Below are 17958 nucleotides of genomic sequence, written 5' to 3'. Positions count from 1 at the left end.
ATGTTTTCAAAGAATCCAAATATTCAATATAAATAAATGCTGAAAAAATTAGTTTTATATTTTATTACAGAGTAAAACCTTCTCTGGCCTTAAATTACTGACTGGATAACATATATATGTTTGGGGTTTTTTTAATTTTTATTTTAGAGAGAGAGAGAGAGTGTGAGCAGGGGAGCAGGGCAGGGGGAGAGAGAGAAAATCTTAAGCAGCCTCCATGCTCAGCACAGAGCCTGACTCAGGGCTTGATTCCATGACCCTCAGATCATGACCTCAGCTAAAATCAAGAGTCGGACACCCTATCAACTGAGCTACCCAGGTGCCCCAACATATATATGTTTTAAAAGAATCAGAAAAATATACCTCAAACTCTTTCCTAAGACGTTCTTCTCGTTGAGTGCTAAATTCAAGCTCACTCGTTTGTTGCCGTAAAAGGTCAGAGCAATCCATGTGTTCAGCTTCTAATTTCTCTACCTTCTTGTGCATATTTTGCACAGCATTATCTTGCTCCTGGAAAATAATTCATTTAAGTTTATAAGCCAACAATGACAAAAATTTATTTTATAGAAGACCACGAGTAACTAAATCTGTGCTTCAACCACAATAGGTTAATTTACACAGTAGACCCTTGAACAACATGAGGGTTAGGGACATTGACCCATGCACGGTCAAAAAAAATATTAATTAATTAATTTTTGACTCTGCAAAAATTTAACTACCAATAGCCTGCTGTTGACTGTAGTCTACTGTAGCCTTACTGATAACACAAATAGTCTACTGCCCATATTTTGTATGTTACATGTATTAGATACTGTGTTCTTAAAATGCCTAACTTTTTAATTTTTTCAGTATCTCTAAGCAACACGGTTCATCTCTAAGTTTTTTTCAAATTATCCAAAAGCTCCAAAAAATTTTCCAACATATTGAAAAGAATCCACATGTGAGTGGACCCATGCAGTTCAAACCCATGTTGTTCAAGGGTCTTATACACACTTGCCCTTATAGGCAAGAGGGGTCTAGATATTCCAGCGATGTTTCAGAATATACACGTGTTCAAAACACACTACTGGAATTTTAACATTTTAAAAATCTGATTAATACATGTTATAGTTGAAAATGTGTACAGCTCTCTATAATGTTATGCTAGTTCAATTGACTTCTGAGGCTATTTACATAATGCTGTAGTCCAACAGCCATATGCAATGTTTTCCCTCTCATTAAAATTTTAAAATATTTTGTAATACAAATGTACATTGCCCTTTTGTGTGATAAGAAATGATTAGCTTGAATGCCTAATAATGACCCTGGAGAGATTTTTATGTGAGCTCATGGTACTTTAACTATGGTTATAGCTCTTAAAGTTGCATCCACTAGGTGGCTGTGTTTCATTTCCTTCAGCTTTCAAGTTTTCAACTCTTTGTTGTATTATTGAAAGAACGATAACATCAGGTAGTCTTCTACTTAAATCTCTCAATCCCCTTTCCCAACTAAACTCAGAAATCAGACAGAGGTGAATTTTGTGAGAATTCAAACATAAAGTAACACACGTATCAAAGGTATTTTCCACAGTAACGTGTCTAGATTCATCATTCTCACTGAGGTCTCTGACAAAGGCTTCTCTCCCACCTCGCCCCCACCAGCACAATCTTATTCAGGGACTTGCACAAATACATATTATTATGGTTTCAAGTATTACTAGCCACTCAAATGATGTCACCAGAGTCTGAGTGAAAATGTCGCAAGCATCAAATACAATTCTCTCTCTATAAAAGATTCTAATTTGGAAAGTACCCAGCAGTACAGTCCACAGCCAAAGGATGAAGAACAAAACGTAATTTAATTTCTTCTTTCCACATCCCCTCATTCATGAGATTACTACTCTGTAGCTGACTACACATGAACTCTTAAGAATTATTTTCTTCTGGGAATGGAAACGTCTTCATATACAGAAGTTCATCTACTTACATATTTTCAATCCTTAAACTACCGCAGTTAAGAGCAAAGCTGGGTACCAGAGCAAAAGTGCACCAGCACTGTGCAGAGAGCACTCGTAGTTTTTACTAACACTCTGGATGGATTCAGGAATAAATGGGTTTATAAATAGCCATATGTAATCTAATTTCATCATAACAGTACCTTCACATACAATAGTACTTTTAAAACCATTAAGCACTATACAAGTATGAGATACTATTATTATTCTGGAGGATAGGTCCCCCTCCTTCAAGCAGTCAATACTACCAGCATTAATCCAAATTCACTGTTAAATTATATGCCCTCTTGATTGACACATAATCTCGAACTTTCTATCGTCCACACAAATTACTACGTGTATTTTTAAATGAATAAACAGCCATTTACAAGGTTAATCACAGAGTAAACCAAATAATTTGAAATAAAAACAAAATCAAGTCTATAACCAAAAAATGCTTTTATCCTATTTGATGGCAATTATTTCAAACGATATTTATTCAAAAAGCAAAGAAACTAAAGTATCCAGGAAGTCTCAGGAAATTACTTATAAGAAAATATAGCTTGTGATTCCCATCCTATTGATAAACAGCACAGAAAGACAACATGCAATTATTTCATTACACTAAACAAAGAGCATGCCCACCATTCCATGACAGTTTCAATTTAATCCTATAAAAAAAAGAACAACTGGAAAATCAATGATGGATCAGTTAGGACATATTGTATTTATTGGTGAGATTTTAACTTTATGATATTTGACCTATTTTAAATGTTACACCCGGTAAAATAGCTTTTAAATAAAAGTCTTTCAATATGTAGATGAAATTCTGACCTAACAATCAGTTTTAATGCAGAGGTCAAATAGTCACTAATATTATGTGACAATTCCTATATATTCTTGAATATGGATATAAAAACATACACACAGTTTTTATTTTAAAAGCTGCTTTTTGCATATAGTATAGATTTTATAGGAATTCTATTTACATATCCAAGAAACTTATATTACATAGTTAAGGGATTACATTAATTTACAATTACACTGATTAATTTTCTGATGTTAAACTCACTTGGCATTTATTGCATAAAGGCTTTTTATATCTCTTATATTTTTGCTGCATTGAGTTGGCTAATATTTTATATAATACTTTTGTGTGTATATTCATTAGTGAGATTGGTTATAATTATCTTTTCTTGTATCTTTGTCAATTTAGCATCAAGATTTATCAGTTTTTGGGGGGTGGGTGCCTGACTGGTTCAAACAGTAGAGCATGTGGGACTCTTGATCTCAAGGTCATGAGTTCAAGCCCCACGCTGGGTGTGGAGCCTACTTTTAGGCTCCATAAAAACATGGGGGGCACCTGGGTAGCCCAGTTGGTTGAGTTCTGACTCTTGATTTCAGCACAGGTAATGATCCCAGGGTCATGGGATCAAGCCCCAAGTTGGGCTCTGTGCTGAGCATGGAGCCTGCTTAAGATTCTTTCTCTCTCTCCCTCTGCCCCTCTCCCCTGCTCACATGCGCTCACTCTCTCTCTCTAAAAAATATTAATTAATTAATTAATTAATTAAAAAACTTTTAAGAGATATATCAGTTTGGTACGTTATCAAGATTTTTCCATTCTCTGTCAGAGTTCATATAAAATTGAAACTATTTACTCCTTGGAGTTTCTTTTTGCTTATTGGTGAAGCAATATAACCTGGAATTCTGACACTGATTCTATCAGGTTTTCTACTTTCTGCCTCTTGTTAAGTTATTTGGGTTAGGTAGGAGAATTATATACGTATCCATTTCAAATACCTAGCCAGGTAACCCTACAGTGAAGATCACAGTTGAAAAAACAAATACAAACGCTCAGAGCTTCTAATAAGCTCTTCTGTCCCCAACTCTTAAACATATGAAAAAGTTATGGGGGGTGGGGGGGGACAACATAAAAGATGAAATCTAAATCAAGGAGAAAGGGGAAAAACAACCTGAGAGGAACACATATAAAGAGAATAAAACTTGACAATATCTTCAGAGAACAGAAGTAATTTCAGAATGGCAGAGTATAAGGACTGCCAAAAATTCTTTCCTCCATAAAAGCAGCAAGAACATGTGCAAAAAATGCCAAAATATCTCATAACTGGAAATTAACCATAGGCTTGCAATAATCCAATAAGCACTTATTCAAGAAAATCAGTGAAATCTCTGTAAGAATGGCAAGTTCTGGGGAGCCTCGGGGACTCAGTTGGTTGAATGTCTTACTCTTGATTTCAGCTCAGGCCATGATCTCAACATTGTGGGATCGAGCCCCAAGTTGGGCTCTTTGCTAACAGCGTACAGCCTGCTTGGGATTCTCTCTCTCTCTCCCTCACTCTCTGCTCCTCCCCCCACATCCCTCCCACTCTCTCTCTTTCTCTCTAAATAAATAAATAAACATTTTTAAAAAACAGTCTTAAATAATATAACAACTTATTGCTCATCTATTTTTAATTCTGAAACAAATATGACAAACACACGATCTAAATGGTAAATATTAGTTATATCAATGGCATTGGTAGGTTATACTGGGTACTGGTTATATTAATCCCTGTTACTTTTTGCATGTTCAAATATTTGTTTTAAGTTTATGGTGCTATCAACACAATCCAAGTCTGGGATGCATTATAACATACAAGAAAATTCCAAAAGAGCTATAAAATAGTTCATGCATTTATATATCAAGATTTATTTGCTCCTTTCAAATAAACTTTAAAAAATTTTGTCACAGAATTTATTTTCTAATAAAACAAAAAGCTTACAGTGAAAAAGTAAGTGTGGCGTGTGTGGGTGTGTGTGTGTAACCAAATCATAATTAAAGACAATGGAAATTGAAGGAATTTTTCTTTCTTCCACTAGAGGGAGGTGTTGAACTTAAAATATTTTAAAATGAGGCTTATTTTTGAACTGACATTTACCAACCCAGAAAACCACATTGTGCTATTAGAAAATAAACTTGCTTTCTTTCCACATCTTTCAGAAACATAGCCCAAAAAGTATTAATTTCATTTGTACTCATATAAACATTTCTCAGACTCCAAAATACAGTTTCAAGTCTGAAGAATTATGAGTATAGTTAGAAACATATCAGAGAAAAAAAAGAAACTTATCAGAGCTAAAGTACCCCTCCTTCTTACCTTATGAAATATATCAATTTAGCTAGTTACCACCTTAACCTAGTAATGCTTATCTCCTGAAAGAACCAGAACAAGCTGTCCTTCCCTAAATCTGCAAACCCAGCACAGTTCTACAATCAGAAATAGTGTTTGTAGCCATACAGTATAAAATGGCACTAACTTTGTGTAGTACTTATCATAATTATAAATCCATAAACTTGCACACCAAAGCAGTGATGCTTGTAGGCATTTACACAGTTCAATAACTTTACAACAGCTCAAAGATATGGCCAGGAATGTTAGCTTTTTACTTTTTTTCTTTTCTTTTTTTTTTAAAAGCTCTATACCCAACATGGGGCTTGAACTCACAACCCCAAGACGAAGAGCTGCATGCTCTACCGACTGAGCCAGCCAGGTGCTCCAAATCTTTTTTTTTTCTTTTAATGTTTATTTAAACTTGTGTGCACACACGAGTTGGGGAGGGGCAGAGAGGGGTACAGAGAACCTAAAGTGGGTTCCACAATGACAGCAGACAGCCCAACGTGTGGCTCAAACTCATGAACCGCAGGATCATGACCCTAGTTGAGTTCGGACACAACCGACTGAGCTACCCAGGCACCCCCTCACCCCCAGATCATTTTTAACTAGAGCAAAAAATTTTTGAAGTAAATGAAATGTCTATCAATAAGGGATTCCTTAAATATATATTAGGAATGTCCACATAGCAGAAAACCATGCAGACACCTATAAGAATAATATAAGGATATCAAAAGATGGACACCAAACATACTGAAGAATATAATTCCATTTATGTAATTCAATGATATATGTTTATATACCCTCAGATAAGGAGTGGGACTCGAGGAGTGGTCGTAAGACCTTCACTTTTGCTTTTAAGTTTCCCTAAATTAGGGCATTTTTACAATGAGCACAATATATAGTAATTTTATAAATTGAGTATAAAGGCATTTCCCGTTTGAAAATAACAGGCAGTATCAATGCCAGAGTCACTGTCTACGCCATTTGCTTACATGGGGCCCCGGTGGGCAGTTTCCTAGGAAACTGCAAAGAAATGCTCCTAGCTGGTCTAGATCATCGCTGAATGATCTGAAATATTTCCTGTCCATGTAGCTTTCTCCAAGCTATCTCCAGGTCACAGTCATGCCCACCAGGTCAATCTCTACACGCTGCCCTCCAATCCCTAATACACAGCCTGCTGATGGCCTAAGTCTGCTCTAATATCTCCTTTCACTGCTCCCCACTCTTCCCCCTCTGTCTTTAGGGTACAGTATAATTTTCAATTGACATTTCTCATACTCTTTGCCATTACAAACTCTCCTACCCCTTAATCACTAGATACATAAACCAAATTTAGTCAACGAAGGAGGAAAGGATCATTTTATTCCTTGGTTGAGTTATAGAATTTGGGAAACAAAATAAATATGTAAAAATATACACTGGTCTTCCAAATATTTTCAATCCTACTGGTAATTTATATGTTGAAATGAACTGGAAAAATGACAAAGAAAAGGGCACGGTGGTTTAAAACAACCCTTTACGGCTGCCTGTCCCACATTGTCTACAACAGAAAAGCTTAGAACAAATAAGCATCCTCAAAGTTCACATTGTTATAGCAGGAATAAAGAAAACCTAATAACCACACAACAAATGGCCATTTTAAATTAAAATTTTTAATAAAGATAAAAAAGGTAATATATTTAAAAATCAATATTAATACTTTGTTTTTAAATTAAATTGGCTTTGATTTGTTGTTTTGGTGGGGGCTTTTTGCCTTTGATTTGTTTTGAAATTTCAATGATGCTAAAGAAAGATGGGGAGTTTTTATGTTTATCAAAAAAGGGCATGCATTAAAAAAAATGAGAAACACTTTTTTAAAATGAGGTAACTGTATAGAGTTCCCATTAATATTCCAGAGAAGTACACCTCTATTTAGCGTTTCAATTACTAGGAAAGAAAGGAGACATGGCATAAAATTAAGATTTTTTTTTTCATAGTGGGTCTGAATTCTAAAGCCCAGATGAAAGAAATACTACACCTGCTTTGTCTGTTAAAGATGGGGTTTCACTTAGAAGGGTTTGTTTTTTTTTTTAACTTATTTTAAAAACTGAATTCCCTTAGAGAGTTAGTTACACACAGAGAACACTATACCATACTAACATCTAATTATAGGATGGAAACCTAAACCCATCAACAGCCAATAGGGAGAGCAGAGAATTTCAATCCAGCCCACAAGTTGTTTAAAAAAAGACTTTTAAAAATATGAATAGTTTCTTAAATTTGCTTTAAAAAGGAAAGACAGTTTTCTTTTGTTAATGCTAAAAGGACAAAAAAGTGAGAGACTGAGCTCTGAACATTTCAGTTATAAAATACAATAAAATTTATCTTGTGCAAACATTACACTACATGTTAACTAACTGGAATTTAAATAAAAACTTTAAAAAATATATCTTATAAAAGGTGGTAGTAACTAGGAGTATATTCCCTATTCTTTCCCATACATACTAATTAAAGACTGATACAGGAGCTCCTTGGCTGGCTCAGTCAGTGGAGTATGCGACTTGATCTCAGGGTTGTGAGTTTGAGCCCCACGTTGAGTATAGAGATTACTTAAAAGAAATGATAAAATCTTAAAAAAAAAAAAAAAACAAAGAAAGAAAAAGACTGGTACCATATTGCTTTAGTACTTCATAATACAAAGTCTGGTATAACCACATACATTTCAGTGACTTAGAAACCACATCTAAATCACATCATCCAGGGATCCCTGGGTGGCTCAGTCGGTTAAGCATCCGACTTCAGCTCAGGTCATGATCTGGCGTTTCATGAGTTCAAGCCCCGAATCCGGCTCTGTGCTGACCACTCAGAGCCTGGAGTCTGCTTCGAATTCCGTGTCTCCCCCTCTCTCTGCCCCTCCCCTGCTTGTGCTCTCTCTCTGTCTCTCAAAAAATGAATAAATGTTAAAAAAAATAAATAAAAATAAATAAATCACATCATCCACACATTTAAATATAAAGGTCTCTGAATCATATTTGATAAGTTTCAGGCTACTGATTGGGGGCACTGGAGATTTCTGAGTGTTTAGAAATGAAGAGGTTATTTTCATTTACTAATGTTTACTTGTTTGTTTTAGGTAGGCTTTATCAACAGTTCAAATATCGTCTACTCTGTGATGGTTTCCCCATTCTCCTAGGCAGTTAATACATTTCTCTTTTATGATCCCATAGAATTTTGTTCAAAACTTTATTATATTACAATATATTTTCTCTCTTTACATATCTCTCTGCTTTAAAATCTTCTAGGACAGAAATCGTATCTCAATTTTGTATCCTCAATACCCATAGCAGAAACTCAGTGTGTACTTAAGGAATGAATGAATGAATGAATGAGTGAGTGAACTACACAAATTACAATCAGACTCTAAGAATACCAAGAGGTCTACAGAGTGATTGTAATGTTTTACCAGATTCTACAGATGGGGTAACTAGTAAGAAAAGCATTGCCCAAAGACCAAAGGTTTGGGTATTTGTTGGTATTTTGAATACTTACATATACAACAAATCCAGTATTTCCACTGTTTACTGCCAGCTTTTACTCTTAAAGAAATAGGGTGGCTTTTATTCTCTGCATGTTTTTGGCTGCCTTTGTCTTCCACAGTTGTTTCTAACACAAAACTACTCCAAAATTTTTAGATGGATATTTTTCATTCTGTGAAGAGTGCGTATCTTGGACATGTACAAAGACTATATTTCAATTTGTTGGTTTATATAGAAAAAATGCCTTATACAAAAATAAGTAAAGAAGAAATGACGAAAAGTTCTTTTAAATTTTAAGTTAGCTGGTTAGTGAATTAACAGTTTGAATTTATCTTATCTTCCCTTCAAAATAATTTATGTGTAATCTCCTGAAATAAAATGCAAAGTACCCCAGAGTGAGAATCTGGTGACTGGTTGTCTTTTCCCACATTAATTACTCAGTCTATGATCTGAGTAAATCATAAATCTCCATCTGCTCATCTACAGTGGGGGTTGGATGTAATCAGTTATTTTCCAACTGGACTATTTGAAGCCTTGGGGATTCTGTGTGTTGGAAGAAAGGAGTAAATAGAACATAATTAAGAATATGATCTTCGTAAAAAGCAAGAAAAAAAAAAAGAATTTGCTCTTAACAAAAAGAGTTGAAAAATCACTATGCTATATTAACTTATAAGCCTCCTTTAATATCTAAAATCCAATTATTCTATTTCTTTATGCTATTAAAGTGAACCATCACATATTTTAAATTGGAAAAATAAAATACCAAATGTATATATGTCCTTCTCAAAATCACATAATTTGTGCAACGAAGTCGCCCTACTCTAATTCTGATAGTATCTACTGGTAACGGTTGCCCATATTATCATGTAACTACAAATGAAACATGGCCTTCCAGAAATCAAAGACTAGGAATCATTTTTGCATTGAGTAAGCTAGCCAACTATTGCACTAATGCTTTAGTATCATAAGCATTAAAAAGACATTTAAGGAACTGAATTATTATTTTTGAAATACCTGTACTATAAATTGTAACTCTCTTCTTTCTGCTTCCCATTGTTCTGCTTGTAATCTAAACTCCTCCAATGTTGTCTCCCTGATATGACACTCCATCTCATTCTTCTCCTGCTGATGTTTTTCCAATGCTTCCTTTATATGAATAAAATCTTGCTTTACTATTAGGTCAGTGAAAGTCATCTTTCTTCCTTCAGCCCCAATTTAAGCATACAAAGGGCTCGTCTTATCTACAGACTGCTAAAACTCATTATAATTTATGTTAAAATTATTAATAGAACTATATCATGTTTTGATCATCAGAATGTAGATGTGAATAAGAAACTAAGGTTATCCATTTAATTTAAACAACGTTAGAGAGAGAGAAAGAGAGAAAGAAAGAGAGAGAGGCATATGTTTAACCCAATTTCTCTAAAAAATTTAACTTCAGAGGTTTGAACAAAATGATATGACACAGAGACAAAAACAAAGTAGATTATATGTAATCTATATGTAAATCTACACGTAAAGTAGGTAACATGTAAAGATCTAATTACCTATGAACAAACTGGATTATTCCTGGTAATTTACGTACAAATCTAACAGAGAACCTGTATTTACCAAAGGTGAGAAGGAAGGAGTTTTGTGCAACAAATCAGAATGTTAAAAATTTGAAGAGTCAAAAAAAAAATTTTTAAGGTTTGGACTGCAACTAATTTCTAGTTCTACAGATAATACTTGCAAAAGGCTTTTCTTTTGGGTTTTCCTAGTTGTACTACATTTACAAGATCTAATTTGGTTCAAACTCTTAAAAATATAAAATGCAGGTTCCTCAAGAAGCCCAATTTTCTAATCTATAGGGTTTAAAACTAAGTTCCCATTAACACAAGGAGAAAGAGTCTGTGGCTTATATGAGAAGAAGCCTTCTGCGTCTAAATAGACAGAAGGGATCTGCATAATAAAGATTACCCTTATAACTTTCACTAATGGAAACCATCACAAAGGGACTCGAGCTTTTTCCCCTCTGCTGAAATAGTGTGACTCCTATTCAACCCCAAATACCCGCAAAGTCTGTGCAGATCAGTTCAAAGCCAATAGCATAAAATTAAGCAGAGTTCTCCCATCCAGTAGCTAGGCAAGATCACAGAAAGATCTTATAATTTGAGGTGCAGGCTGATGGACTATTAAGGAAGGCTACTGCCATTATGTTTCTTTCCACGTAGCCGTAGCCGCAAGACGTAAGGTTATACAGGGCCACCCAGGGACTTGGAGCACCAGTAGGCACCTAGACTCCCCCCATTCAGCTACTAAGGGAGCCCTTGCACATACCAGGCACTGTTCTACGGTCTGGGAACATCACACGAAGACAAGAGACAAACTGTGTCTGACATGGAGAAAATCAGAAGATCTGCTGACAATGCCATGGAACCCTTATACTGAAACTTTTACACTGACTAAATGCTTGTGTAAAATTACTTTTAATAAAGATTTCCAGAATTCTGGAAAGCCATATATGCCAGTGGCAAATATAAAGCATTTCTATCATGTATTTTTTACTTTAAACTGGTGCTTCAAAAAAAAAAAAAAAAATGGCAAATATAAGCAATCAAAAAGCTATCTTTTAAGGTGTAGGCAAATTCAACCTTAAGTCATACTTTTACTTTAGAGAATAAAAAAAAAGAAAAGAAAAAGAAAAAAAGGAAAAAATGGGAAAATAAATAGCTCAGTAAAAGCTCATCAAATATTTTTGATGTCATGCCTAAATAGAAAGGGCTCTACATAGATAATGAAGTTTACATCAGAGACATAAATATTTTTTGTATCTATTAGATATTCAGACCTAAATCTAGGGCCCACATTTCTAAAATTCTAAATTTTCATGCTACTGGACCTAAAGGGCTATAGGTTCTCATCTTCTTATAATCCCACATAAATTGAGTTCTTTTAGTTTGATCAGAGATCTCAAACTGTTTTTCATAAAAGAGGCAGTGTACATATTAACATATTGCTAAAGCATATTACAAAAGAGACCCACAAAAATGCTCCTGAAAGGAAAGAGAGGGAAAGAGACAGGGCGGGTGAGAGGAAACCAGATTTTCTTGATTTCTGGTAGTTATTTTCCTTTCCAAGGATAGCTTCAAATAACATGTAACACATCTCAATGAATATAGAAAATATCCTTTATAAAAATAAGGTACCTGTAGAGTTTTCTCTAGTCTGCTTTTTTCTTTCATAAGTAAATCATGTTCTCGATTGCAATTTTGAATTATATTGTCTCTCTCCTCCAAATCACGTTCAAATCTTCTGCACTCTTCTTTCCATTTCAGCTGGGAAGTCTGGAATGCTTTCTCGATCTCATTTGCCTTTCCCTGAAGTTCTGCATTCTGAGCTGTTAAAAATATAAAAGAATAATAGGTATATTTCCAACCACACATTAAATCCCTAGGAGTTCAAACACCTAGGCGTTGGAGTTGATTCCATTTACAGCATGATCTTAGGACAAAAGATTTAACCACTTCACATCAGTAAGCTCTAGGAAAGCTCACTGTTTCAGAACAATCTATTCTCTAATTTCTTAATCTCTTCTTCCCCTCCAGACAATGGTGATTTTGCCATGAAATAGTATGCCATGTTCCTTTTTTTTTTTTTTTTTTGAGAGAGAGAGTGAGGGTGCAAGTGAGTGAGAGACAGAGAGAAAGAGAGAGAGAGAGAGAGAGGGAGAGAGAGGGAGAGAGAGAGAGAAGCGGGGCTCACACAAAGCGGTGCTCAAACTCATAAACCATGAGATCATGACCTGAGCCGAAGTCAGATATTTAACCGACTGAGCCAGTCAGGTGCCCCAATATGACATATTCCTAGAAGCATGCCCAAGTTTAGGTGTACCTATAGCACCAGCTACATTCTACTGCTTTTTCTCCTATTCAAGAAAATAAGTCAAATGTTGCAGGGGTTTTTTTTTTTTGGGGGGGGGGGCGGGCACCTGGTTGACTCAGTCAGTGGAGCATGAGACTCTTGATCTCAGGGTTCAAGTCCCACACTGAGTGTAGACATTACTTAAATAAATAAATCTTTTAAGAAAAAATGTGGGTTTGGGGCGCCTGGGTGGCTTAGTCGATTAAGCGTCTGACTCTTGATTTCAACTGAGGTCATGATCTCATGGTTCATGAGTTCAAGCCCCACATCAGGCTCTGCACTGACAGCACAGACCCTGCTTGGGATTCTCTGTCTCCTCTCTATCTGCCCCTCCCCCACTTGTGCTTGCTCTTTCTCTCTCAAAAATAAACTCAAAGAAAAAAATTTTTAATTTCATTAACGGCTATTCTTCTATCTTCCTCTGTAAAGTGTCTGTTGAAATCACTTGACATCAGGAAAATAACATCCTATCTTCTCTGGACTTCAATCTCCTCATAATTAAATAAAAGTCATTAACTTGTATATCTAGTGCCTTTCAATTCTTATATTCCTAAGTTCCAGGTAGTGGTGTGGTTATTAAATGCCAGAGGTAATCAAAAATATTTCTGGCCGATGGCAATAACCTAAGACAGCTGGCCACAGTTAGGGACCAGAACCTTTACAATGACTACAGCTTAACATCTGTTCAGTCCCACGTGGTTAATAAAATACTTTTGGTTTTGTTTTGTTTTGTTTTGTTTTCATTTCATCCTTAAAACAACCTAAGTTCAAATATCAGTAAGTAAGTGGTAAAACCAAGACCTAAACCTAAATCTTCTGAATTCATGCTCAATATTCTTTTAATTAAGACCTGCTACGTACAAGAACTTTCATAGCAACATTGGGGCACCTAGCTGGCTCAGTCAGTAGAGCATGCGACTCTTGTGAGTTCGAGCCCCACTTTGGGTGTAGAGATTAATTAATAAAATCTTTAAAAAAAAAAAAAAAAAGGAACGTTCATAGCAACATTATTCTTGATAACCAAAAACTGGACATTACTCAAGTGCCCATTAGCAGAAATGGATAAATATAATGTGGTGTGTCATACAATATAATATTAAGCATCAATGCAAAGTTCATACAACAATATGAATAAACTCACACACAATGTTGAAGGAAAGAAGCCAGATATAAAAGAGTACATATTATATGATTCCATTTAATATAAAGTACAAAAAACTGGCACAATTTATCCTTGCTACTAAAAATCAGGGTAGTAAGGGCACCTGGGTGGCTCAGTCGGTTCAGTATCAGACTCTTGATCTCGGCTCAGGTCATGACCTTACAGTTTGTGAGTTCAAGGCCCACATGGGCTCCGTACTGATGGCCCAAAGCTTGCTTGGGATTCTGTCTCTCCTCCTCTCTGCCCCTCCCCTGCTTGTGCTCTCTCTCTCTCTCTCTCTCTCAAAATAAATAAATAAACTTAAAAAAAAAAAAAAAGGGTAGTAGTTATCCATGTGGGAGGACTGCTGGTAATTTCCCATTTCATGATATGGGTGCTTCTTCTGAGTTATACACTTATACTAGGCACATTTCTTTACATACATTATACTTAAAAGATTTTTAAGTGTTCATATGCTATATAACAGTGTTTGAGGATTAAATCCACTGCCTTTTTCTTCTTTAGGCACCACACTCTGACCCTATGGTTCCCAAACCTAGCTAATCAACAGAATCACTTGCAGTGCTCCTTGAACATATAGATTCTCTTGAGCTAGAAATTCTCATTCAGACTACATGTGATAGGAGGCCTATGAATTTTTTTTTTAAGCTCTATGTGATTCTGCTGATTGACTATTCATGGAACAACTGCTCTACAAAGTGATTAAAAGAATTCTGAATCCCTTTTTTCCATACATATACAACATAAAAAAAAAAAATCAATGCAAAGTAGATGAATGTTCACATACTGTGGAAGGCTTTATACCCATGCAGCAAAGTCTGTCCATCAAAGGCCAAAAATCCAAAACCCCACCTCTGACCCTAGATGGTAAACACACCCAACAGGGAGCAATGATATACAATAAGGGTAAAACCCTCAGCATGGGGAAAAATAAAACTAGTCTTACCACAGAGCTTTTCTTGGATCCTATGTGCCTCAGCTAACCTTTCTTCAGCAGCCCGTCTTCCGAGACCAGCTTCCTTTCTAGCAACAGCCAGGTCATATTCCAGACTTTGTCGCAATGCCTCTCCTTTTTCAACCTCGGATCGCAGCTTGGCAATCTGGCTCTCATAGCTTGCCAGCTAACAACAGATTTCGAGATCATGAACCAATATTAAAATATGTCACCAAGATGATGAGATCGTGCACGCAAACATTTAAATGTCTTAGAGGAATTTGTTTCTATAATATTTATAAGACAAGAATTTATCAATTTATACTTTTCTAGAAGACTGGGAAAGAAGCACTAGCCTCACCAAATGACACTCATTAGTTTTCTAATTCTAGAGAATCCGCTGGAGAAAAAAATAAAAACAAAAAATTCTTATATGATCTTACAAAAATAAAGAGAAATCACAAGGTTTTTTGGGTTTTTTTGTTGTTGTTTGGTTTGTTTGTTTTTTAAGTAGGCTCTATGCCCAATTTGGGGGCTTGAACTCACAACCCCGAGATCAAGAGTCGTATGCTCTACCAACCGAGCCAGCCAGGCACCCCTGAATAATTGCAAGTTTTCATCAGAAATAGTCATAGGGAGTGAAAAAATGAATGAACATAGTTAAGTACTTCAAAATTCATTCTCCCCTCTCTTCTTCCTATTCTTTAAATGAAATCAAGAAGCAAATTACATCAGGGCACCTGGGTGGCTCAGTCGGTTAAGTACCCAATTCTTGATTTCGGCTCAGGGCATGATCCCACAGTTCATGAAATCATGCCCCGAGTCGGGATCCGAGCTCACAGCACAGAGCCTGCTTGGGATCCTCTCTCTCTCTTTCTCTCTCTCCATCTCTCTACTCTTCCCCCACTCACACTCTCTCTCAAAATAAATAAACAAACGAATTTTTTTTAAGAAGAAAATTGCATCAAAGTATACTTCAATAAATATTGTCTATATTATTTCTCTTGTTATGACATTACTGATGGAGCATAAAGTAATAAAAGTGTCAATTTTTCAGGGATTTTAATGAACTAATATCTAACTTATCTAATATCTAGACAACTAGATACTTAATAACTAGATCTAATTTATCTAATATACTTCCATGAGTAGTATGACAGAAGATAGGTCAGAGAGTCAGAACTAAATGATTCATAAAGCACATTCCCACTCTAAAATTCTATAATCCAATCAATAATTCATTAAATAACATTAAACACTTCCTATGTGTTGGGGAGCCTAGGTGGCTCAGTCAGTTGAGCGTCCGACTTCAGCTCAGGCCACAATCTCTCGGTTTGTGAGTTCGAGCCCGCGTCGGGCTCTGTGCTGACAGCTCGGAGACTGAAGCCTGCTTCGGATTCTGTGTCTCCCCCTCTCTGTCCCTCGTGCTTTGTCTCTGTCTCTCAATAATAAATAACCATTAAAAATTAAAAAAAAAAAAAAAACACTTCCTATGTGTCAAGTACAGAGAAATATATAAAAACATTATGGAGTCCCTGATCTCAAATAATGAAATGCTATAGAAAGGCATGTGGAATAGGTTTTCTAAAAGAGGTAAAAATGTTATGATAGCTCAAGGAAAAGCATAATTATTTATTGCTGACAGTTGAGAAAGAGATGGTGGATGAGAGACAATGCTAGAAAGGCATCGTGTAGGAAAGCATTGAGCTACTATACCAGGCTAGAGAAAGACGGTCCCATTGTCAGATAAGAAAAGACAAAAGAATTTCAGAAGGGCAGCATCAGAAATTACCACAAGTAGCTGTTATTATGTAGAGTACAGCAAGAGTTACACCTTTTTCCACATATAAAGAATAAAAAAATACTAATTTTATCTTTAAGAAATTGTATTTTATTTTTTTAATATATGAAATTTATTGTCAAATCGGTTTCCATATGACACCCCGTGCTCATCCCAACAGGTGCCCTCCTCAATACCCATCACCCACCCTCCCCACCCTCCCACCCCCCATCAGCCCTCAGTTTGTTCTCAGTTTTTAAGAGTCTCTTATGCTTTGTCTTTAAGAAATTTTAGAAAAGTAAATGTCTTCAAAACACACTTACAAAACAAGAATTGACAAATATCCTTTAATAGTGAAGAATAAAGCCACAGAATCTTAATTACATATTCAAGATAACTCACTTTGTTTCAGAATCACTGCATCCCGCCCTGCCCACTGTCTCCCCCACTAATGCCCAAGGAGAATAAAGTTGTTAATATTTGGGCATTTCCAGTCGTGCCAGTCATTCACCAGTTTGCCCTCCGATCCCCTCCCTGTTCTTCTATAGCTCTGCTCTGTATTGTATGAACTACATTTCCCAGGCTCCCTTGACAACTGGCCTCTCACGTTTGGCCAATAGGAAGCACCTGTGATACACTTATAAGGGCAGAAGTAGTGAAGCCAGGGTGGTTCTAGATCTAGCTCAGGATCTACCTCCAGCAGCGTCTCTGTCTCCCCTGTTGCTTCAAATCCTTCTGGATAGTCCCTCTAATCAATCAGTGAAGACCTCTCTGCAGGCAGAAATGGGATACTTTTGCAGTGACCCATGGCATACGGTGGGATCACAACTTGTTAAATTATCACGTGCAGTTTAGAATAAAGTGTCATTTGAGGACAAGCCTTGAAGAAATGAGGTAGCAACTGCACCTAACCATTAGGGCAGCATTGTTTATTTCAAGACCTGTAGAGCGGGAAGGCTAAATGGGACTATGTTAGAAAACTTAGATAAAAACAAAATGATAATCTCAGAGCTTTAGAAGCTCAGCTCAAACAGTCAGAAAGTCAGAGTTTCTATGTTGACTTTAAAAGAATCTCTTATATCTTGTCACCCCCTGGCAGACAAGGTTAAGGACCACACACAAAATCTAATTATGGGGAATGCATAATTACACTACAAGTTGAATGAAGAGTTTCACCAAGTTTCTAATGTTAAGATAGTATGTATCAGTTGGGCATTAAGTAGGAAGGTAGGAGATGGGATGAGGACTTCTGGAATTAGACAAACCTGAAAATTGTAAACTTCCAAATCCCCCTACACATCCCTTACCAGCAAAAGCAGCTTCTCCTCCCTGGGATAATTAGCCTTGCTTATTATTATTAAGCCTCTTGCTTAAAGACTTACTAACGAGTGCGCCTGAAACAGTTGCCTTGCAAGAGGATTTGCGAAGACCCACGTCCACCACTCTTTGTCACCATAGATTGACCCAGATGTTAGTGTGCCAAAGGAGGAGAAATACGCATCCTGCTCCAGGAAAAATA

At 36.2% G+C, this 17958-nt stretch overlaps 1 protein-coding gene across 8 annotated transcripts in view; it reads right to left on the bottom strand.

The window, feature by feature from the left end:
• The window catches only part of CCDC171 (coiled-coil domain containing 171), a 318123-nt gene that overhangs the window by 275974 nt on the left and 24191 nt on the right, over positions 1-17958 (bottom strand). For 7 of the 8 annotated variants that reach the window (XM_049634852.1, XM_049634832.1, XM_049634824.1 and 4 more), the window contains 4 exons: positions 14672-14846; positions 11849-12039; positions 9675-9806; positions 361-507 (listed from right to left, as the gene is read on the bottom strand). In XM_049634852.1, the coding sequence (XP_049490809.1) occupies positions 361-507; positions 9675-9806; positions 11849-12039; positions 14672-14846 (645 nt within the window). The remainder of the gene's footprint in view (positions 1-360; positions 508-9674; positions 9807-11848; positions 12040-14671; positions 14847-17958) is intronic. The other variant, XM_049634862.1, reaches the window with a different exon arrangement.

This window comes from Panthera uncia, chromosome D4 (genome assembly GCF_023721935.1).
Source record: "Panthera uncia isolate 11264 chromosome D4, Puncia_PCG_1.0, whole genome shotgun sequence".
NCBI classification, from domain to species: Eukaryota; Metazoa; Chordata; class Mammalia; order Carnivora; family Felidae; genus Panthera; species Panthera uncia.
This window is presented reverse-complemented; position numbering and strand designations above follow the sequence as displayed.